Source organism: Astyanax mexicanus, chromosome 1 (genome assembly GCF_023375975.1).
Source record: "Astyanax mexicanus isolate ESR-SI-001 chromosome 1, AstMex3_surface, whole genome shotgun sequence".
Classification (NCBI taxonomy): Eukaryota; Metazoa; Chordata; class Actinopteri; order Characiformes; family Acestrorhamphidae; genus Astyanax; species Astyanax mexicanus.
This window is the reverse complement of record NC_064408.1, coordinates 43,029,405-43,054,897: the sequence shown is the minus strand read 5'-3', so window position 1 is coordinate 43,054,897 and position 25,493 is coordinate 43,029,405. Positions and strand designations below refer to the sequence as shown.

The window sequence follows — 25,493 nt, the reverse complement described above, 5'->3', positions numbered from 1 at the left end:
TCATCACACTGTACACTATACTGCTTCACCACACTGTGCACTATACTGCTTCATCACACTGTACACTATACTGCTTCACCACACTGTGCACTATACTGCTTCATCACACTGTACACTATACTGCTTCTTTACACTGTACTTTTTACTGCTTCATCACACTGTACACTATACTGCTTCATCACACTGTACACAATACTGCTTCTTTACACTGTACTTTATACTGCTTCACCACACTGTGCACTATACTGCTTCATCACACTGTACACTATACTGCTTCACCACACTGTGCACTATACTGCTTCATCACACTGTACACTATACTGCTTCTTTACACTGTACTTTTTACTGCTTCATCACACTGTACACTATACTGCTTCATCACACTGTACACTATACTGCTTCATCACACTGTGCACTATACTGCTTCACCACACTGTGCACTATACTGCTTCTTTACAGTGTACACTATACTGCTTCACCACACTGTGCACTATACTGCTTCATCACACTGTACACTATACTGCTTCATTACACTGTACTTTATACTGCTTCATTACACTGTACACTATACTGCTTCACCACACTGTGCACTATACTGCTTCATCACACTGTACACTATACTACTTCATTACACTGTACTTTATACTGCTTCATCACACTGTGCACTATACTGCTTCACCACACTGTGCACTATACTGCTTCTTTACAGTGTACACTATACTGCTTCACCACACTGTGCACTACACTGCTTCATCACACTGTGCACTATACTGCTTCTTTACACTGTACACTATACTGCTTCATCCCACTGTACACTATACTGCTTCATTACAGTGTACTTTATACTGCTTCATCACACTGTACACTATACTGCTTCATCACACTGTACACTATACTGCTTCATCACACTGTACACTATACTGCTTCATTACACTGTACTTTATACTGCTTCATCACACTGTACACTATACTGCTTCATCACACAGTGCACTATACAGCTTCATTACACTGTACACAATTTAGCTGCTTTAGGCTGAACTAAATGCTTTCACAGATGTGCAAATGCACACAGACAGCTTGTCTAGTCCCTGTGAAGAAGTATTTCCAATAGAATAGAACTCTCTGGAGCAGCTAAAAATAAAACCATCACCATGTCTAACGCCAAGTGTGGGCTAGATTGGTAAAAAAAAAAACTAAGAATTGAGCTGTGGAGCAGTGGATCTGTGTTCTCTGAACTGATGATGCTCCATCCAGCACTTTGGAATGTGTTGGACAATCAAATCCTCAAAGCTCCCATATGTAGTAGAAAGTCTTCCCTGGACAGTAGCGAAGTTACTCCAACAAAAACAGGGATAAACTCTTTTTAATACCCCTGATTTCGAATGCAAACTAATGAGCAGGTGTCCAAGCACTTTGTCCATCTAGTGTATCTACTTGAAGGAATGTTGGCACTGAATCTGTGTGTGTATGTGTGTGTGTAAGTGTAAATGGAGGTTATGTGGAGGTTGTGTGTAGGTGTTGGCTGGGTTTGTGTTACAGCTGCAGCTGCCTATAGAGTGAGGAGAGTGTATTCACTCAGGAGAACAGAGACACTGCTGTTCTACCATTTACACTACACTGACCTCTAACCCGAGAGAGAGAGAGAGAGAGAGAGAGAGAGAGAGAGAGAGAGAGAGAATGAAAGAAAGAAAGGGTCGTAATAAAGACAAAATTGTCTTAAGTAAAAATAGTCTCAACCCCTATCCGCAATCAGTAAACACACTGAAACACAGATAGTAGACCAGGCTCCTCAGCCTGATTATCAAAGACAAACAGCTCAGTTATCATACAGGAAAAAATGGTCACGGAGAGGCACAAAGTAAAAGCAAAAAGTTAGAAAAGTGCACTATATTCATTTTAATACTTATATATGTACAGTCTCATAATTTTAAACAACTGTATATAAAAACAAATCACAGGCAAGGTGTATTAAATCAATGCAAAAAAAAATATAACCCAAAAGAGCGTATGTCAAGATGTGCCAAGTTTTGTACAGACCACTGTTCTTCATGTTAACTCGTTAAGTTGCTAAGTGATATACAGCTCTTAAAAAAAAAAAAATAAGGGACCACTTAAAAATGATGAGTTTTTTTTATTTTACCCAATTAAAAAGCTCTGGAATATAAATAAGAGGAAGCTGAGTGGCATAAAGTTATCCAAAAGCAGTGTGTAAGACTGGTGGAGGAGAACATGCCAAGATGCTTGAAAACTGTGAGTAAAACCCAGCGTTATTCCACCAAATATTGATTTCTGACTCCTAAAACTTTATGAATATGAACTCATTTTCTGCAAATAAATGCTCTAAATTACAATATTTTTATTTGGAATTTGAGAGAAATGTTGTTTGTAGTTTATAGAATAAAACAACAATGTTCATTTTACTCAAACATAGACCTATAAATAGCCGAATCAGAAACTGAACTGAATATTTTTTTCCAGAGCTGTATATATTACTGTATATTAGTGCTGTCAACATTAACATGTTGATGCATGAGATTAATCTCAAAACTTTAACTTGTGATAAAACATGATTAATCACAGGATATTGTTGTGAATATTGTGATTAATATTTGATTTGATTGAAACTACTACTATGATAAAACACTCCACAAATGCAGCGAAAAGCCAAACAAGCGTCCACTTTACATTCTTCATGTGTGCTTCTCACAGACGGCTGTGTTTCTTCATGCTGATAACATCTAAGCTGGTGTCTAAAAACTCCACTGAACTCTACATCCACCCTCTCTCTGTCACGCTGTCTCACCTCTAGGGGAACAGCGCTTGGACTCAGTCAATTTAAATTGGCTCACTGCAGCTTCAGCTCCTGCCCTCTCCTCACCACACAACCCTGCAGCCACTTACAGATTCATCACCTTCAATATACCACCGTATATTAGTACATCCCCAAAACTGCAACATTATAAGAGGACAGGGAAAACCTTTAAACCTTTCAGTGGAGGTCAATGTAAAAAAAAAAAAAACTCTGGAGTTACTGGGGAGTGTTTATACATATTCATTTATCAAGATTTTTCAACAATACAAAACTTAAATGGGACATATTATGCAAAACTCACTTTTTGCATGCTTTTGTATTCCTAATTAGGTCTTTTCTGGGTCTTTTTTTTGGGTCTTTTCTATAAACACTTATATACTTATATGCATAAAACCACCCTGGCACCATTCCTCACTAGTCAACCGCCAACAGAGCCCCACCCATTAAATCAGTAGAAGACATTTTTTTTCTGTCTTTTTTTTTTGAGAACCTCACACAGTACACAGCAGGGATCTATGGCAAGTCAGGGTGGGTCATTGGCAACTCAGCAGATGAGGGAGAGAGGGAGATTTAACAAGTTTTGTGTTTGGTAACTGGAATAATAAAGCTGGTAAGATTGTTTTATGTGAGAATGATTTTATGAAAATAAATTAATGAACATGTTTTGTGTAGCCTATAGACCAATTCTAACCCCCTACATTTAGGAAGAGTAATTCACCCTTTTTGCCACCACTACAGAACAGGTTTGTTTTGACAAGCTGCGAGAAACAGAGCTATCACTAAAAGTGAAAGAAGCCTGTGGATAAATTAGACTCTGGGTTTCACAATGGGATTTCTCATAGTGCAGTCATAGTGCAATCTAGATACGAGTCACATAAAGCCACCAGGTGTAAAACAACGTTACAGTACAATTCAGTTACTAGTCACATAAAGTGACCAGGTGTAAACAGAATCAAAGTACAATCCAGATACTTCTCACATAAAATGACCAGGTGTAAACAGAGTCATTGTACAATCCATATACTCCTCACATAACGTGATCAGGTGTAAACAGAGTCATCGTACAATCTCGATACTAACCACATAAAGTGACCAGGTGTAAACAGAGTCAAAGTACAATCCATATTTTCCTTACATAAAGTGACCAGGTGTAAACAGAGTCATTGTACAATCTCGATACTAGCCACATAAAGTGACCAGGTGTAAACAGAGTCATTGTACAATCTCGATACTAGCCACATAAAGTGACCAGGTGTAAACAGAGTCATCATACAATCTCGATACTAGCCACATAAAGTGACCAGGTGTAAACAGAGTCATCGTACAATCCATATTTTCCTTACATAAAGTGACCAGGTGTAAACAGAGTCTTTGTACAATCTCGATACTAGCCACATAAAGTGACCAGGTGTAAACAGAGTCATCGTACAATCTCGATACTAGCCACATAAAGTGACCAGGTGTAAACAGAGTCATCGTACAATCCATATTTTCCTTACATAAAGTGACCAGGTGTAAACAGAGTCTTTGTACAATCTCGATACTAGCCACATAAAGTGACCAGGTGTAAACAGAGTCATCGTACAATCTCGATACTAGCCACATAAAGTGACCAGGTGTAAACAGAGTCATCGTACAATCCATATTTTCCTTACATAAAGTGACCAGGTGTAAACAGAGTCATTGTACAATCTCGATACTAGCCACATAAAGTGACCAGGTGTAAACAGAGTCATCGTACAATCCATATTTTCCTAACATAAAGTGACCAGGTGTAAACAGAGTCATTGTACAGTCCATATACTCCTCACATAAAGTGACCACGTGTAAACAGAGTCATAGTACAATCCAGATACTACCACATAAAGTGAGCAGATGTAAACAGGGTGAGAGTACAATCCAGATATTCGTCACATAAAGTGATCAGGTGAAACGGGGTCATATTATAATTCAGATACTCATCAAATGAAGTGACAGGTGTAAACGGGGTCATAGTACAATCCAGATACTAGTCACAACTAACCAAGTGAATACTTTCAAAATCAATGTACAGTCCAGATACTTGTCACACAACCTAACCGGGTGTAAACAAGGTTCCAGTATGACCCAGATACTCGTCTCATAAAGTGACCAGGTGCAAATGGGGTCACAGTACAATTCAGACACTTATTACTTTAACTAACCAGCTGAAAATGGGGTCATAGTACAATCAAGACACTAGTCACTTAAAGTGACCAGGTGTAAACAGGATCACAGTACAATCCAGACACTAGACACATAAAGTGACCAGGTATAAACAGAGTCATAGTACAATCCAGATACTACCACATAAAGTGACCAGGTGTAAACAGAGTCATAGTACAATCCAGATACTACCACATAAAGTGACCAGGTGTAAACAGAGTCATAGTACAATCCAGATACTACCACATAAAGTGACCAGGTGTAAACAGAGTCATCGTACAATCTCGATACTAGCCACATAAAGTGACCAGGTGTAAACAGAGTCAAAGTACAATCCATATTTTCCTTACATAAAGTGACCAGGTGTAAACAGAGTCATTGTACAATCTCGATACTAGCCACATAAAGTGACCAGGTGTAAACAGAGTCATTGTACAATCTCGATACTAGCCACATAAAGTGACCAGGTGTAAACAGAGTCATCGTACAATCTCGATACTAGCCACATAAAGTGACCAGGTGTAAACAGAGTCATCATACAATCTCGATACTAGCCACATAAAGTGACCAGGTGTAAACAGAGTCATCGTACAATCCATATTTTCCTTACATAAAGTGACCAGGTGTAAACAGAGTCTTTGTACAATCTCGATACTAGCCACATAAAGTGACCAGGTGTAAACAGAGTCATCGTACAATCCATATTTTCCTTACATAAAGTGACCAGGTGTAAACAGAGTCTTTGTACAATCTCGATACTAGCCACATAAAGTGACCAGGTGTAAACAGAGTCATCGTACAATCTCGATACTAGCCACATAAAGTGACCAGGTGTAAACAGAGTCATCGTACAATCCATATTTTCCTTACATAAAGTGACCAGGTGTAAACAGAGTCATTGTACAATCTCGATACTAGCCACATAAAGTGACCAGGTGTAAACAGAGTCATCGTACAATCCATATTTTCCTAACATAAAGTGACCAGGTGTAAACAGAGTCATTGTACAATCCAGATACTACCACATAAAGTGAGCAGATGTAAACAGGGTGAGAGTACAATCCAGATATTCGTCACATAAAGTGATCAGGTGAAACGGGGTCATATTATAATTCAGATACTCATCAAATGAAGTGACAGGTGTAAACGGGGTCATAGTACAATCCAGATACTAGTCACAACTAACCAAGTGAATACTTTCAAAATCAATGTACAGTCCAGATACTTGTCACACAACCTAACCGGGTGTAAACAAGGTTCCAGTATGACCCAGATACTCGTCTCATAAAGTGACCAGGTGCAAATGGGGTCACAGTACAATTCAGACACTTATTACTTTAACTAACCAGCTGAAAATGGGGTCATAGTACAATCAAGACACTAGTCACTTAAAGTGACCAGGTGTAAACAGGATCACAGTACAATCCAGACACTAGACACATAAAGTGACCAGGTATAAACAGAGTCATAGTACAATCCAGATACTACCACATAAAGTGACCAGGTGTAAACAGAGTCATAGTACAATCCAGATACTACCACATAAAGTGACCAGGTGTAAACAGAGTCATAGTACAATCCAGATACTACCACATAAAGTGACCAGGTGTAAACGGGGTCAGAGTACAATCCAGATACTCATCACATAAACTAACCAGGTGTAAACAGGGTCATAGTACAATCCAGATACTACCACATAAAGTGACCAGGTGTAAACAGGGTCAGAGTACAATCCAGATACTCATCACATAAACTAACCAGGTGTAAACAGGGTCATAGTACAATCCAGATAATAGCTACATGAAGTGACCCGGTGTAAACAGAGCCATAGTACAATCCATATACTAGCTACATAAAGTGGCCAGGTGTAAACAGAGTCAGAGTACAATCCAGATATTCGTCACATAAAGTGATCGAGTGCCTTAGGATTAAGTTTGAACCTTTTTAAGGAAGACTTATCGATATTAAACTTTAATTTTTAGCAGAGGTCAAAAGTACGTCTATGCTGATGAACTTGCTCCTCCCACCGTCCTTCTGACCTACCAACACCTCCCTGTGGCCCGTGACCCACTGCCCTGTGGGACTGTGCGTGACCTCTGACCTGTGTTACGAGGCTCCAGAGCAGGGTGCTTTATGACCGTGACCCAGGCAGGGACAGTCTGACATCGACCTCTCAGTGACCTTACAGCCATTATCAGCACTGAGAGTGTGACAGTGTATGTAGTGTGTGAGCTTACCCAGAAGTGCAAAAGTACCTACGTGGTCAGTTTAGCTACTTTAATTGCTGACACTATAATAGAAAAGCAATGGCCAACGATATAGAAATCTCTGGAAATAAAACTCATGATCCTGAGGTCATCATGGACTATGTGAAACATCAGGAACTCTGGAATGCTGAAGCTTCATTCATTCAATTCCTTTGGGACGAGTTGGAGTGATCATCCAACATCAATTTTTGACCTCACTTATGATCTTACACGGCTGATTGCAACAAATCCTCCTCACAGCAATGTTTCCACATCTAGTGTAAAGGGTACTGTATATCAGAAAGGGAACAAACTCCCTATATTAATGTAATCCCACATTTCTTCACTCTCATAAAAACATTACTGTGATAATTCACATAAGCGTGACAAGCCCTAAAGTAGAACCTTAAAGAACTCCAGATTATATTTCAACCCAAACAGTTAACAAATAGTTCACAAGCATTTCTGCATAAGAATTAAAAACTGAATAATAAACGTTCAAAGGATTAAAAGGTGAATACTTCATTCTTAAAATGTTTTAAACAAAGAAGGAGTCTATAAACTTTTGGACACATAAGCCCTATCCGGATGGGATTGGTTTCTCAGGGGATTTATAGGGGGTCCTCTGTGATTTTGTTCCTGTCCAGAACTACCATGTATGTGTTTTTCTCAGACGTCTTTTGAGGGAATTACAGGCTGAAGTTTTTACTAAACTCCATGGTCCTCGGGTAATTTTAGTCCCGTCCAGACTCACCTCGCGTTTAATAAAATAGCTATCATAAACAATACATTGTAATTAGCGAGTGAAAATGGAGGGGCTACTGAATGTGATGTCATGTGACCAAGAAAGCCTCAAAACTCATTGGTACTCCTGTTTTTCCAATTGCAAGAGTTTTATCATGGAGTAGAAGTGTGAATTTTTTTCTTCACAGATGCCACCTGAGAAACTAATCCCGAAACTAAACTAGATAGTCCACACACAAATGTTACTGTAAATTTCTAGATCTTAAATTCCTAGAACTAATTAGCTGGATTTCCCAGCATGCCTACTCGAATATGATGAACTGGGCAGAGTAACCCCATTGACCCACACACAAAAACAATCACACACACACACATAATCAAGTGTGTATATCAACAATGACTAGGAGCTTTAGACAGTTGTGCAAATGCCAGTGCTGAAGCATGACACACCACAGAATTTCATATTCAAAACATTTCTCTAAGATCCAAATTTTTTTTGGACATTTTCTTCAAAAGTTTCTCTTTATTTCTTTACAAAACTTTTGCAAATACAAGATGCTTCACTTTCAAAACTGTAATTTTTTACCTGTAAGCAACAGCTCAAAAACAGTACTTACAAAAGTATAGAGTATAAAAAAATGAAGACTTAATCAACAGCACCAAAATTGCACTATGTATCTTTAGTATCTCATGTTCTCTCTCGCTGTGTAACAGGCTGTCAGTGTTACAGTGTTACAGCTAGTGTTGCATTAGATTTAAGCAGTGCATTCAACAGTGTTACCAAGACACCACAATCTACCAAAGTCAGCATAACCAGCTACTGCTCTCTCTCCACTTCACCACACACACACACACACACACGCACACACACACATATGCACACACTTACACACACACGCATACACTCACGTATCCCCGTAGTCAGTTGGCCCGGTCGGACGGCAGTGTGTGCGCGCCCCTGTCTGCCCACTCTGAAGAAAATGAGACTTTAAAATCAGAAAAAAAGAGAAAAGACCACCGAAAACGTCTTTGTCTGGGAATATGGGTTCACGTGACCACCGAGGAGCATGCTGATTGGCCAAAGGGTGCTCGCAAAAGCTGGCAGGGAGCCAAGGAGCTGTCTGCAGCAAAACCTGAACAACCCAGAGACGAAGGGCAGAGAGAGAGAGAGAAAGAGAGAGAGAGAGAGAGGGAGGGAAGGAAAGGGAGAATGAGAGATGCAGAGAGAAAAGAAAAAGATAAAGCGAAAGGAACTAGTACGAGATAAAGAGAGAAAAAAAGAGCAATAAAGAAAGGCAGACAGGAAGGAGCAAGTGAGGGAAAAGATAAATAAAAAAAGAAAGAGAGAGAGAGTAGAGAGAGGCAGAAACAGAAAGAGACAGATATGCTTAGTTTAGAATATAAAAATAGTATGAAATTATTGACAGTGGGAGAAAAAAGAGGATTATGATGAGATAAAGAGATATAGATGAGAAAGATAAAAAAAAACCTCAATATCAGTTTTTGACGTTTTTCACTTTTTTGTCATGACATTGTGTCAAAATTTCATAAGAGCTGGACCAATAGAAGCAATGGACCAATAGAAATGCTCCAAAATGACCTGTAATTAAATCTTTTCCATTGCCTTCTATTGAAAGTATAGAAGGTGAGATGTTTTTTTCTCCTGCAAAGTTGTCTTTTTTGGAGATACAAGGCTTGTGCGTGTCTGTAAAGATGTAAGATGTTCAAATTTAAATCTACATATGTTTAAAGGTTACAAGAATAGTTATCGAGGTTATTATAAGTTTTTACTTGAGCAATGGCTGTCAATTACAATTCATTACATAAGAAGCAATGTAAGTGTCAGTATACCAAAGACAAGTGTGTGTGTGTCTGTGTGAGTGTGTGTGTATGTCTGTGGGGGGGACACAGTAGACGATGAGAGTTTTGGGGGTGGGGGTGTAATAGTGGTCATTCTACAATCGTCATGGTTACAAGACGTTAAGGAATGCGGAAAAGTTCAATTTGGAAACGATTTATGACCCTTGACATGAATGAACCTCCTCAAACTAAAAACATAAAATGATAGAGATAGAAGCTTTTTCCCACAAGCTACACACAAGCCCCCCCCCCACACACACACACAAACACTTCAACAGAGCACAGTTACGTAGTGTGTTTCTAGAGTGACATGACTCAGAATTAAACAACTGTTCCTAAATTACAGTTAACCAAGTAGAAGATGAACTGATCTTTAAAAGGCAAACAGTTAAAGATGAAACACTTTTTTAATACTGTCATTAAGATTGCTTTATTCATATTTCCTTCTTGTACAGTTTCAAATTAACAAAAGGAAAAGTGTCAGTACATAGTAACACCACCTTTGGCAAATATCCCACCTTGTAAACACTCAGAAAACTAAAAGGTCTTTTCATTCATGTTTGTTCAATTTGTTTTCTCTATTCTTTCTGGTAAAAGCCATCTAGTTCTCTCTGAATGTTTGGGCCATCTTGCTGAACTGCTTTTTTTACATCAGAACACAGATTTAAAAAATATTTAAATCAGTTGCAAAAAGCAAACTACTAATTTTAACACTAATTTTACTTAAATTGTTAAAATACGTTACTGAAAATAAACATTTTTAATTTAGTTTATATATTTGATATGATTAAAGATTTTGTTCTCTGGGTCCAGAATCTGTTAGGAAGTCTACTATCATGATTCTGTTATAAGGTTCTAACAATAGAAATTATATTATACAGGTTTGTGAATATATCTGTGTGTAATAGAAAACAAACACTAGGGGTGGGCGATATGGCCCTAAAATAATATCACAATATTTCATGTTTTTTTTAAAGATAACAATACCTTTAGCGATATGACAAAACACTGAATAAAAAAATAAATAAGAATATACTACTGCAACAAAATGAAAATTAAATTTTATTTTTGTATATGATATGATATGGCACACCCCTAACTGAGATATTAAAAAAAAATTATCAGATTATATCCAGAATGTCATGATATTAATAATGTACTGTAATGATAATAATAAGTGTCTTTAGTAGATATATAATGGGAACAGTGTGAACAGGGTGGGGTGTGTGGAGTGTGCAGTGTTAGGTGGTTGCTAAGGTGTTGCTTTGGTGTCCGTGGTGGTTGCTAAGGTGTTGCTAGGTAGTTGCTAAGGTGTTGCTATGGTATCAGTGGTGGTTGCTAAGGTGTTCCTAAATAGTCGGTAAGGTGTTGCTAGGTGGTTGCTATGGTGTTCGTGGTAGTTGCTAAGGTGTGATAATTAGGGGTGGGTGATATGGCACAATATTTTTTACATGTTTTTAATTTGACTTCTCTTTGTATTTTCTAATTTGTAAAGCACTTTGAATGACCACTGTGTATGAAAGGTGCTATATAAATAAACATGCCTTGCCTATATTACATTATAATACATAATTCCAATATAAATTACCTAATCAACATCACAAATTGCATTTACTTTACATTTACACTTATTCAAATACAGTGTTATCAGAATAAATGATTTGCTGTAGTTGGGTGCCTGCAGTTTAGTGGTGATCACAGTGGAGAATATCCAGTGACCAGTTCACCACAATGGGTAAAGCGCAAACAATGGCTGTGTCTCTTTTACGGGGCTGCGACCTGTGAAGGTCGCATTTGTCGCATTTGCTCTGTTCCATTTCTAAAGAAGGTCTAGTGATGATGCTGCTGAGGAACGCATCCTCCTTTTGTCTGAACTCTGGGGATATGCTGATATCCTGATATCCTCCTCTGCCTTTATGTCTCATTAACCCCCCGGAGTCTGAAGCTTTTCAGACATGTCTGAGTTAGTCTGTCATGTCTTGACATTTTCAAAAATTACCCCTACCTAAAATCATTTGTTCCCAATGCGATATAAACACTTTAATTCAGCAACAACACAGTCAGAACAGTAAGAGTGTCATTAATCTATTTATCCCCTATTTGTCAGTCATTTATTATAATCCCTGTGTCATAAGCTGCTAAAAAAATTGAGCAAGACATGTTTGGAGAGACCATGTGCATTGAGACACAGGCATAAAAAAGTGTTTATTTCCAATACATGTACTATTTAGAACACTGGCACCCAGGGGTGTGCAATATTGAATCATAAGCAATAATATCGCCAACATTTTTGAATATTGTGAACAATATTACACCCTGAAATATTGTGCCATATCACCCACCCTTAATTATCACATCTGGGTACTACTTTCTCCTGTTTTTATCAAAAGAAAATTCTCACTGTTCTCATTTCCCATTATATATCGACTAGAGAGTGCATTATTATGAGTATAAGTCATGACATTTTGGATCATTGACTTCTGATACAAATCTAAAAACAAAATCTTGTATATTTTAATATCTCAGTTAGGGGTGTGCCATATTATATCGTATGCAATAATATTAAACATTTAATTTTCATTTTGTTGCAGTAGTGTACTCTAATTATTTTTTTAAATTCCTTGTTTTGTCATATCGCCAAGAGTATCGTTATCACGAAAATACCATAACATATTGTGATATTATTTTAGGGCCATATCGCCCACCCCAACTAGCACCATTTCCAAACAGATCAATTGGGAAAAAAACAATGTAAAAAAGAGCAGCTATTGCTACAACCTCCACTCATTGTCCCCTTTAATTGTTTGTTACAAAATGGCTTGAAATGTTCTGTATCAAAGTGGGGGCTCGCCGGGTTCCACCCGGAACCTCTGGCACCACATGTGAAAATTATACCTCGAGAAAAAAAAAAAAAGATCCATGGTTTGCAAACCACAAAAACAGCACTACTATAGTGAGCCAACCTGTTGATGGTTAAAGGTCACTACAGCAAGCCAACACAGTAGATCTCTGATAGCATTAGCCACAAGCTACCCTGCAAATAAACCTGTGGGGAACAGAGTTAAAATAAAACATGCAGCAGCTTTCCAGATAAAAAAGACTTTTAAAGAAGAACAGTGTGTCTCAGCAGCCAATGAGATGCAATCTCTGCAAAAACCAACTGGACAGTCCAAAGGGTCGTCACACCACAATGTAGGGACTTGTGTTTAGGGATGCACATATATTCACTATGGTAGTGATCTAGTGACTCAATAATTACTAATAATACTATTAATCTGATATTAAGTAATACAATATCTTTTTTTTTTTTCAAATAATTGTATTTTGTTTTAGACCACATTTCTACAGAAATATAGAAAATACTAACCATTTGTGTTGGTTTAAGTGTGAAGCTTCAAGCTGTAAAATAGTGCTGCATTGATGAAAATTGTGATTAGGGGAGCATTAATGTTCACTACAGTAGTTCTCTAGCGCTCCTAGAACAAATAATAGTGATTAGGGAGAATCAATGTTCACAATAGTAGTTCTCTAGTGCTCCAACAATAAAGAATAGTGATTAGGATATATATATAGAGCTTCCAGTTCCAACACAGCGGCACGCACAAGCGCAAACACACATCCACATATGCTGCCTGGCCAAAAAAAAAAGTCGCCACCTGGATTTAAATAATCAAATATGTACGAGCCTCCTATTGGATAATTACTGCATGGGTGATTATCTTTCAGCTGCAATGAGTTGCTTGCTTCTCATTTCTTAAACAGTTGTCGAAGGACACATCCTGTGGTCATGAAAAAGATGTCAGAATGTTTGAGAAGGGTCAAATTATTGGCATGCATTAAGTACAGAAAACTTTTGAGGAGATTGCAGAAACTACTAAAATTGGGTTGAGAACTGTTCAACACATTATTAAAAACTGGAAGGATAGTGAGTGGAGACCAATCGTCCTGAATGATCGTAATCGCAGATCACTTAAACGTGTGCCGAAATCAAATGGAAGAAAAACAGCAGTAGAACTCATAGCTATGTTTAATAGTGAAAGTAAGAGCATTTCCACACACAATGTGAAGGGAATTCAATGGATTGGGACTGAACAGCTGTGTGCCCTTAAGGAAACCATGTATTGTTAAGGCTTACTGGAAAAACAGGCTTCAATTTGCTAGGGAACATAAAGATTGGACTCTGGATTAGTGGAAGAAGGTCATGTGGTCTGATGAGTCCAGATTTACCGTGTTCCAGAGTGATGGAGCATCAGAATAAGGAAAGGGGCAGGTAATTGAACGCTCCCATCATGCCTAGTGCCTACTGTACAAGCCTGTGGGGTGGGGCTATGATGTGGTTTGGCTGCAGTTGGTCTGCGGGTCTAGGTTCAGCAACAGTATGTGCTGAAAGAATGAGGTCAGCTGACTGAACATACTGAGTATAGACCAGGTTATTCCATCAATGGATTTTTTTTTCTCTCTGATGGCACGGGCATATTGCAAGATCAAAATGTCAGGATTCATGGTGCTGGAATTGTGAAAGAGTGATTCAGGGAGCATGAATCACACATTTTCACACATGGATTGACCACCACAGACTCCAGACCTTAACCTCATTGAAAATCTGGGACGTGCTGGAGAAGGCTTTGTGCAGTGGTCAGACTCTACCATCATTAATGCTGCAAGATCTTGGTGAAAAATGAATGCAACACTGGATTGAAATAAATCTTGTGCCATTTCAGAAGGTTTTTTTGGCCAGGCAGTTTATAGTATCTTTATACACCCTGACTCTCTATAATGCCCCTCACACATGGCATATCCTAGCCTAGCTAACACAGTCTTTCACCCTCTGCCTTTCTTTCTCTCCTTCACTCACTCTCACCTCTCTCTCCCTCACTTTCTCTCCCTCACACACACACACACACACACACACAGACACGTGTTAGTGATTAGGTTTTCCTGTAGGTTCAGAGGGAGCTGTGCTGTCTGCCAGGCTGTGATTAGATCCAGAGGCTGCAGAGAGAGGGGTCTGCTCCTCACCGCTCTACTCAGGAGGGTGAGGCTCAGCTGGGTGAGATGAGGACAGCGCAGGCCCCAGAGAACCACATCATTTACATACATAAACTAACCCGCATAACCCTTACAGGCCTAGAAGTATTACTGAATTACTGCTGCTTAGCTAACTTTCCATTTATATTACAGGTATATACATATTTAATTACATAAATGGACAAAGAGTTAGGCCTGTCACGATAACATTTATTTGCAAACGATATTTTGTCCCAGAAATGATTGCGATTAACGATATTGTTGGCATTTTTAGATCACTAATTTGCCACTAATAAAATAATATCATAACAAAGGAATTAACCCTTTTAAACGTGTTCACTTGTTAACTTTTAAAGACAATAGACTTGTTTCTGTTTACATATATATTTAGGCCAGTATATATAAAATGAAAATAGAATTAGAGTAAAGTTTAGTTTTAATTGATACAAAATTAAGATCAAAAGAAAATAAGATTAATACAACAAAAAAACCCTTAAAATTAAGCTAAAACTAACTTTTACACAATAAAAATATTTTTTTTATTTTAGTTCTTCATTTGTTTCTTTTTTTCCTTTTTTTCCTTTTCTTATATAGATTGTATTTTGTATTTAAAAAGATTTTATAAAATGTATTTATTATAATTTTTTTGTTATTTTATTTAAATAACTAAAAAATTATAATAAATAAATTATATTTATTATATTTGAAGTGCTGAGCAGCATTGCAAATATCCAGTTATCTGCGCCCCTAAATTAGCAACCCGCCAAAGTCAGAGCAGAACTGGCTCCTACAAGAAATGACAAATGACACGCTGATTTGTTTATTGCACATTATATCCATGATGCTATTTGTGTGTCTAACAAGCCGTGCAAGGTGTACTTTTCCCGTTGTTATGATAGCAAAGACACACTGACACACTCTTAATCAAGCTGCACGGTGCACGGTTGATGGCTCGCCTGTTGTTTGCTAAACAAGGGCCCTGAGTCTGTACAATTTTTTTTAGATCAAAGTAAAATATGTCCTTTTTCACTCACACAAGTAGAGTTCCTCAACTTCTTCCAATTAAACTGCAAGTGAGAAATTGTTTATATCTACATATATCACATTTTTGCTTGGGTTTATAATAACTCAGGCTTCTAAAGGTTATGTCTAGAGTCTGATACTGAGTATCAGTACTGAGCTCATTACAGCAGGGAAAGCTGGATCAGTTATCAAGGAAAGGAAATGAATTAAAGAGTAAAATCCACTCAGAATTCAGATATCTGTATACCCAACCCGAGTCTTTTTAACTACAGACTGGACACAACGACAACATATGGTCGTACTTAAATAGAGAATCAAATGTACTGGAAATGTATTTAATTGTATATCATTTGGCATCACTGGTCCCCATCAGTGGGGTTCTCATTATATCTCATTATATAAGTCCACTGCAGCCCAGACATATACAATACAGACAGAGGTACTGGGACACTACTGTCTCTACTGTCCAGGAAAGCCGTTCTACTAGATTCTGGAGCATTGCTGTGAGGATTTGATTGCATTCAGCGAAAAGAGCATACTTGTGGTTAGTGTACACAATAAATAGAAAGCTTCAAATACATCAAACATTTAGCTGAATGTGCAGCAATATTTCCTGCACAAAGGACATCAAATGCTAGAATGAGCTCTACACATACACACACACACGCACACACACTCTCTCTCTGTCTCTCACACACACACACACACATACACACTCCTCACACCCCACACAGGAAACAGGGCCTCAAACTCTGTGCAGAGTGTGTCAATGGAACTGAAGTCGCACTAAGCCAACTGACTTTCCACTGAGGCTCACTTTCCACACACACACACACACACAGCGCACAATGCCTACAAATGTGTCAAGTGCTTTCTACTACCTACTACCTCTCTTTACTCTCTTTAGAGACCACAAAAGCACACACACATACACAGGCTGTCTCTGTGTCCCTCAGACATGCACTCCCCTCCATCCTCCACTTCTCCTTTTCCACTTGCTTTCATTTTCCTTCACCTTCTGCCTTTCTTACTAACTTTATCATAAGCGGTTCTTCCTCTGTGCTCTCTCATCTTCTAAAGATGTGTCACTATTTCACTATTTCCCCACACGTCCTGTGTCCAACCTGTTCCCAACCTGTTTTCATCAATGAGGAAAAATTACTTACTTTACTCTCTCCTAAAAAAAAAAAAAATCACCCCATTGTGCTCTGCGGTTTACTAATGAGCTCCAAATGCTATACATGCTGCTCTGTGATCATTTTTACATGTTTCCCCTGAATGTCACAGACAACTGAATTACGAGGTAATTCATAGGAAACTTTGCTGAAAAATTCAATTAACTTGATTTATGACTGACTCTAGATGCAGTCGATCAGCCAGGAAATGTTTAATAACAATAACGTTATTGTTAAAGTGTGGTCCTTTAGAGTAGAGACGGTTAGAACTGTCTAAATGAAAGAAAGCTTAGCTACGAACTATGTCAGCTTAACATCTCCTGTTCTCCTGTTGTAAATGTAATAAGGTAACATCACATAAAATGATGTAGAATCAATATTTAATTACATCTAAACACAAACTGCCATTTTGAATAAAATCTAACCACAAAAGGATGAGCTGAACATTTCGAATTGAATGTAATTGAAGAATTACTTTGCAGATTTACAATGCCCTGAATATTTTTAATACCATCTGAATAAGATAAATTACGATTTAATATGTTTACGATACCTTTGAACAAAATCTCTCTCTAAAATACAAAGTGTTCCCGAGATTCTGGTCATGTACCAATAAATGTTTCTAAGAGTTCTTCCAAATGTTTAAACTAAAACTGAACAAGTGTACAAATTCTACAAAATCTACAGCTTAAAAATAATGAGTTTCTATGATTTTACCAAATTGAAAACCTCTGGAATATAATCAAGAGGAAGATGGATGATCACAAACCATCAAACCAAACTGAACTGCACCAGGAGTGGCGTAAAGTTATCCAAAAGCAGTGTGTAAGACTGGTGGAGGAGAACATGCCAAGATGCATGAAAACTGTGATTAAAACCAGAGTTATTCCACCAAATATTGATTTCTAAACTCTTAAAAATGTATGAATATGAACTTGTTTTCTTTGCATTATTTGAGGTCTGAAAGCTCCGCACCTTTTTTTGTTATTTCAGCCATTTCTCATTTTCTGCAAATTAATGCTCTAAATTTCAATATTTATATTTGAAATTCGGGAGAAATGTTGTCCGTAGTTTATAGAATAAAACAACAATGTTTATTTTACTGAAACATATAGCTATAAATAGCAAAATCAGAGAAACTGATTCAGAAACTGAAGTGGTCTCTTAATTTTTTCCAGAGCTGTATAAGTTCAAACAAGCCAAGCCAAGGCAAGTCAACTCAGAAACTCTGAAAGACAGCTATGAGCTGGTATTAAATGTTTTTTTTTGTAAAGAATCACAATTCAACACTTTTCTTGACTCAATCAAAGTTTGGAGTCCAATGTTGCCTTTTCATCTGTGCAATGAAGCTAAAAGGCTAGCATTGCTAATAAACACTAGAAGTCAGTATTTACCCAAATCTTTCCAGGACTTCAAGGATGCCAATAGATTCTGCTCTACATAAATAAACAACAGCTTGGGTTTTAGTAAAGTGTGCTTGACCAGGTGGGGAACTGGACCCTACACGCTTCAGCATGGAGGACAGTGGTGTTACCCACTATGCTACACCAATCATGTTATGCTGCTGAACGAGTAAAATAACATGATCTTTGAGGTCGTATTTTCTCCCTCACCCACCTCATCTTTTCTGCAGCGAGCGAGCATTTCCTCCATCTCTCTTTTGCTGATGTGGTACGGCTCTCCAGCCTGGTAGGTGATTCGGGGGACGGGTCTCCTACGGAGGCTGATATCCGACCCCTTACAACTGCGCATAGGCCCACTGTCACCCTACACATAGCCAAAGAACAGCAAACTGGAACTGGAGTGCTTTTACCAGAGGAGGCTGTGGGCTGTGTTATGTAATTTGTAATAGATTTGACCGGTCAGTTTCATACAGGATAAGGATCTAAAGAGCTTACCTCTCCCCTGCTCGCATCACTACTGCTGCCATCCTCCTCTACATCTGAGAACGAGAGAAAGAGAGATTAGGTGTTAATTGAGTAAATACTTTACATGTTTTTCCCCAAAAACAAAAGCATTAAAAGTCACAATTTTGGTTGGAGGGGTAGGTAGAAGGGGGGCTGGCGATGGATTATGGAGCGAGGTGTGTGTGCTCTAACAGTGATACTGCACTGTGATTGTTGACGGGGGGGTCTAACTACTAACCCACTACTACCCAATAGCTAGCAAATTCATTTAGAAGTTACAAACTGAAGCTTTGTAACCCTAACTAAGCACATGAATTATTTATCACAAACTGTCCAAACTTTTTATTTTTTGAACAGAAATGATTTTGCATATTAATCAAAAATCTATTGCAGAAAAAACATCTGAAGTGAATGTACAATTGATTCACATGTCTGACTGAAAAATACAAATTCAACCAGTAGCCAGTATTTTATAATGCAATAAGTAGCATATGCAGCTTAAATATTAAAAAAAATCTCTTAGTATCTGAATGAGAAATAGCTGAGTTTGTATTGAGACTCTGTATTTTCTAAATGATTGTGTTAATATTGTAACAAAACTGAACACAATGTGAGACTTCATTGAGATCTATACTAAACTTCAAGACTAGACACGTAAGATTACTGAGCTCTTTTTCTAAAGAGACACATTTTAGCAGCAGGAGACGTTTGTGAAAGCCTCCTTTGTCTTTCTATCTGATCTTATTGTTGTCTAGAAGAAACTACAGGGAACTCAGTAATGAAAAGGTCAATCCTTTTTTTACAAGGTTAAAAATATCCAGGTTAATAAAAGTGTATGATGTGTATGTTTTTCAGTGTCTTAAGAAAAAGTGTCTGTATTTACTGCCATTTTTTTTTTAATGTATTAATAAGAAGTTCTGATTCTGAAAAAAAAAAATTTAATTAGGAGATCTAAGGGTCCGTGACTTACGTTTTTCAGGTCGCTCAAGTTTCCGGCGTTTTTTGCGCGGAGTGGAGGGGGCGGAGTTTTCATTCCCATCACCCTTTTCTGAGCCGTTCTGGTGGGAGGAGTCAGGCGAAGAGTGGCGCCCCTGTACAGCACCTTGGGTAACGCCATTCTCGTTTTCGCCGTTACACTCTGCCTCCTTCACTCCCACCACGCCCTCTTTTAGAGATTCACAACTATCCACCTGTAAAAGAAGAGAGAGAAAAAGAGAAAAACAGAGAGAGAGAGAATGAATATTACATAAACAGAAAAAAGTTTTCACGCATGTGATCATCCTCTATTGTGTATAAACGCATGCACACAAAATTCTTAACTCCAGTAATAACAATAAAACCACTTTTTTATTTTGGAACCACTTATATCTATGAATTTTACCAGTCAGGTTGTAAAGAGCAGTAAAGCCACTCCGCTGAAGTACAGCATTTATACAGGAGTTTCAGTTTAGTTCTCCAGCAGTATTAGCATTAGCCGCTAACTGTGCAGAGTGCTAGCTCCTTTGCTATTCTGAGGTGAGTAATATCAGATTGTAGCCTGGTGCTAACCCAGGCTGGCACTGCTAAAGCAGCATTAGCATTAAGTCACTAACCGCGCTAAGTGACGTTCAGAGGTGAGTATACAAGACTGCATGTTTACCGTGTTAAAACAAGCTACGCAGGACAAACCACTAGCTAATATCACCCTGGCTTACCAGAACACTCAGGGTTCCTCAGTGTAGTGCTGTCGGGTGGCACTAGCCACTAACAGCTAGCAGTTAGCTGCTAATGCTAATACTGCTGCACTCTGGAAATCTAAGCTAACTGTAAACAAACAGAAGTGCTTTACTCACCCAAATAAAATTCTCAGAAGAGAAATCTGTGTAGATTAACATCCAGCGTTCCTTTGACTTTAAAATAAAGTATTTTTAGGCGTCAAAGTTTTGTTTACTTAGATTAGCTTTACTTAACTTATCTTAGATTTACTGGTCTCGCCACCCAGCAGCAAGACTTGTTGAATTTATAAGGAAAACATAGACACATAGTGTCACATAGTGCGCCTTAAATCCAGTGAGCCTTATTTATAAAAATAGACCAGAAAATATACGTTTATTGATAGTGACCCTTATAATAAGGGTAAGCCATATAGTGCGAAAAACACAGTATAATAAATTAAGAGCATGAAATCAACCATTAAAGCATACAAAAAACAAACAAAAACTCTGAATAAAAAAAAAAAGTTACACATTAAAATTGTAATTGTAAAGTAATAAATAAAATAATGTAGATTTGTCAAGGCAGTAAAATGAAAAAAAAAAATATATAAAATGAAAATCATCAAGATGACGAAATACATTTCTAGGTATTTTCCCTGTATGCACTTTGACTGTATGCACTTTGACTGTATGCACTTTGCAATACTTGAATAATGAGTCAAACTGCTGTCTCTTCTCTGTAAACACAATGCAATATTCAGTACTACCTCTTCTCATTAAATGTATTTTATTTCTTTTTAGGATTTTTTTTTTACATTTTAAATGAAAAATTGAAGATACTAAAGCTGTACAGCAGCACATACAGAAACACAGGAACACATTTAGAACATCATTTAGAAAATAAATTCAATACACAATAAAGAAAAGCACTGAAGAAGTAGGTGTGTCCAAACTTTATTTGGCTTTAAAACTGCTTCTTCCTCGTACATCTACAGTGTGGGGCAGATATATTAACAGGTTCTCTAGACAAAAAAACTCAGGTGCTACAAACGCATTACACACATCAACAACTATGCATAAAGTGCATATGTGTATCAATTCTGCATAGTTGAAAATTGCCTCCCGGCAGGGTAATTAAAGGAGGGCCAAAAACAGAACCTTGTGGTACACCACAGAGAATATCATAAAAGTCCCGAAACATCACAACGTTATCAGCATTTTACTCAGCTTTGCTTCAGAGTGTCTTGTCTGTGTCTGAGCTCATGAACAGTGTGTGTGTGTCTGTCACAGAGAGAACAGGAGTGTGTGGGTGTATTTTTAGCATATTGCTGTACCATTTGCATGTCTGAAGTTCAACAGTCATAAGGTGACTTTGAGACATCAGAAGCTCAGTGGTTCTTAGTGCTCAAAATGCTCAACTTAAACATGAACAGACCTTTTTACTGTCACACCTAAATGCCTCATGGATGTACCTACTACTTTATCATTAATCTTACATCATTGATCAGCATTTGTTTAACTGTTTTATAGATTTTTTGAAACACCTCTGTAGTAAAAGAGTCGCAATAGTTGTGTGGTGCTGCTCCCAAAGACAGTATGTGTAGAAATTCACAAATATTAACCACACACAAACACATGCCTGTAAAAAAACTCTTACCCTTTCATTCACGTTTACTCTACTAATCATTACATAACCTCTGAACTCCTTTCTCTCACATGCTCATTCTGTAAAGCTGAGTGGATTTAACATGATTCATTAACCAAAGCTACACCTGTAGTCGTTTGCACCATCTGTATGTAGGTTAGTGACAGTACAGGTTGACGCATTACTAAACTGAAACACACACAGAGCTTAGTAGTGACTAAATGAGTGAACTTCCCCAGAGAATGTGTAAGTACTGAGTAAACCTGCAAGAGCACAACAGGACATTATCCTGAGCCAACAAGAAGACATTCATCCTGAAAACATTATGATCAGCATGTTTAATAATATGGTAGTTCATTTAAGACACTATCGGGGAAACAGTTGCTCCCCATTCACCTGGAGGACTGCCTCGAGCTCTACAGCATTTACCCAGGACAAAGTGTCAATCCATATCTGGGCACAGTCATACAAACATTTTATACACACACAATCCTACACAGCACACATACAAATCAGTTCATTATTCTGAGCAATTTAGACTATCCAATGTGTGGGAGGACCCCCATGCAGACACACAGAGAACATGTAAACTCCAGTCCAGATAGGAACTTGACCCAAGACCCCAGTGCTAGTAGGCGAACGTGCTAACCACTAAGCCACCATGCCGCTACGGTGAAAACTTGATTAAGTATAAATTGAGTGTATGTACTATTTTTAATAGTTTATCAGCGCTCATGTAAACCTGAAATGAAAATGAAAAAAATATGCTTTATGATCGAGCTACAAAATCGCCTGAGCTGAAAAAATTGCCTTAGTCCAGTGAGAAAACAGAATAAACATTTATATTATATTTATATTTAAGGCACTTAGCAGATGCTCTGACCTAAAGAGCTTTGTCATTTACTTTGAAACTATCTTAATCTAGTTCCAATAGTAATTATAAACAAAATATACAAATTGGAATCTGACAAAAAGCATTAAGTCCTAATATCTTGTCCCATGAAAAAGATTTAAGGCTTTCAATTCAGTTCTTCTGCAGTTCTGTGTGTGTACAAAAGCCTGACTTCATCTGAGTTCCTGTATTACTGTATTTTACAGAGGCTTTGCAGTTTGTGTAAGCTCACTCACCCTTGTGTAGAACAGTGAGGTGAGTGATGCTGTGAGTCTGTTGCTCACGGTCACACTGAAGCCCTAACAGGAGAAACCCTGACAGGCTGACACTTTAATGTCTTTTTAAAAATGTATTATGAGTTGGCCTAATCCCAACTGTGTATAAATCATATATGTTTTCTGGATATAACTATGTTGAAAGCAAACCTATGGTAAGCAAAGAAAAGAGGGGTGATGACTTCACCTGTCTTTTGGAGAATATAAAATGTTTTGGAAATGTTTTGGAAATCACCTTTTTTTTTGTAGCCTGTAGCGTTTGTACAATGGTCTTCAATGGTCTTTTAGTTTGAATGTATTTAATCTTTCTTTGTTTTACTTTTGAGCCTATGTCACCCTGTATAAAATGTATGAATTGATAGTGTAGCTATGATAACTTTATAATGACATAGACATCACTAGAATCAAAAGATACATCAAGCTAGATGCTTGCAGAATACACAAGTCTGTATGGATACCAAGAAGATAAGTGCTAATTTAGGAACACAGGAAAGGTGTTACAACAATCAAACATAAGCGAAAAGTACACAAACTAAATAAGCAGAACAGTTAAAGAGTTGCATCCCATTTGCAGCAACAGACTGCAATACAGAAATACATGCTTTTACTGTTCCTACAATACCTGGGTTGCTTATTGATAAAGCTAACAAATCAAACAATGAAAGAAATTAGCACATAACACATTTTAGCATTATTTTTAGCATTAACGACACACTAACTGAAGGCTACCAGCTTAGAGCCTGGGCTAGCTAGCAATGTTGGAATTTCAGCCCAAAACATGTCTTTAATGGTATACGTTTATAATCCTACCAACCAGCCCGAGCACTTTACCCTGCACTTCAAACAGAAAATCTTTCAATATTATCTTTGCCCCCTGGGGTGGGAATGTGTCTGGAGACTTTATCGTGAGGCTGTAAAACTCTTCCGCAGTCCAGAACAGAACAGAACGAGGCCGGACTGTGTTTTACTGCGTCTGTATGCGCCCAGTTAATGAAGACGACTACTGAATAACACACACACACACACTTACACACACACACACACACACAATAAATCATGCAACAATCGCACAAACAGTAGTACACACACATACACATTTAATGGTTAGCTGCTATGTCATTAGTAAGAACAGAGTCTGTGCAGGTTAAGGAGTTGAAAGTCAAAGAACACCCCCACCCCATCACCCCTCCAGAATAACACACACACACACCACATGAGTGCACGCACACACACACACAGGTTGCATTGCTAATGGACTGAACTCCAGGCTAATTTAGCAACAAAAAACATTACTTGATTCTATACACTTAATATACTATTAACATACACTGCTGTATACAGCTCTGGAAAAAAATAAGGGATTGAAGGATGGATGGATGATCACAATCCATCAAACCAAGCTGAACTGCTTGAATTTTTGCACCAGGAGTGGCATAAAGTTATCCAAAAGCAGTGTGTAAGACTGGTGGAGGAGAACATGTCAAGATTCTAAACTCTTAAAACTTTATGAAAATGAAAAACTTGTTTTCTTTATTTTGGTCTGAAAACTCTTTTTTATTTCAGCCATTTGTCATTTTCTGCAAATAAATGCTCTAAATGTCAATATATTTTTATTTGGAATTTGGGAGAAATATTGTCTGTAGTTTATAGAATAAAACAACAATGTTCATTTTACTCAAACACATACCTATAAATAGTAAAATCAGATAAACTGATTCAGAAACTGAAGTGATCTCTTAATTGTTCTCCAGAGCTATATGTCAATATGTTTGCTGACACCTTTTCTAATAAAAGCATTCAAGTAATTTAGGTTGCAGATACAGATGTACAAATGCCCAAACACAGCTTGTATGATCACTGTAAAGAAATATCACCAACAGAATATGACTATCTGGAACAGATAAACATGAACCTATTGGCCTCATATGTAAAGCCAGGTGTGGGCTAGAGAGGTAAAAAGCCCCCCTCCAGCATTGAGCTGTGGAGCAGTGGAACTGTGTTCTCAAAA

General features: G+C 37.8%; 1 protein-coding gene across 6 annotated transcripts in view; it reads right to left on the bottom strand.

Moving 5' to 3' along the window:
* The window catches only part of LOC103043892 (DNA (cytosine-5)-methyltransferase 3A), a 116,796-nt gene that overhangs the window by 40,008 nt on the left and 51,295 nt on the right, over nt 1-25,493 (bottom strand). For 4 of the 6 annotated variants that reach the window (XM_049466970.1, XM_049466968.1, XM_049466976.1 and 1 more), the window contains 3 exons: nt 19,950-20,169; nt 18,971-19,014; nt 18,690-18,839 (listed from right to left, as the gene is read on the bottom strand). In XM_049466970.1, the coding sequence (XP_049322927.1) occupies nt 18,690-18,839; nt 18,971-19,014; nt 19,950-20,169 (414 nt within the window). Of the gene's footprint in view, nt 1-8,895; nt 8,997-18,689; nt 18,840-18,970; nt 19,015-19,949; nt 20,170-25,493 lie in introns of those variants that run through there. The other 2 variants (XM_049466983.1, XM_022683146.2) reach the window with 2 other exon arrangements.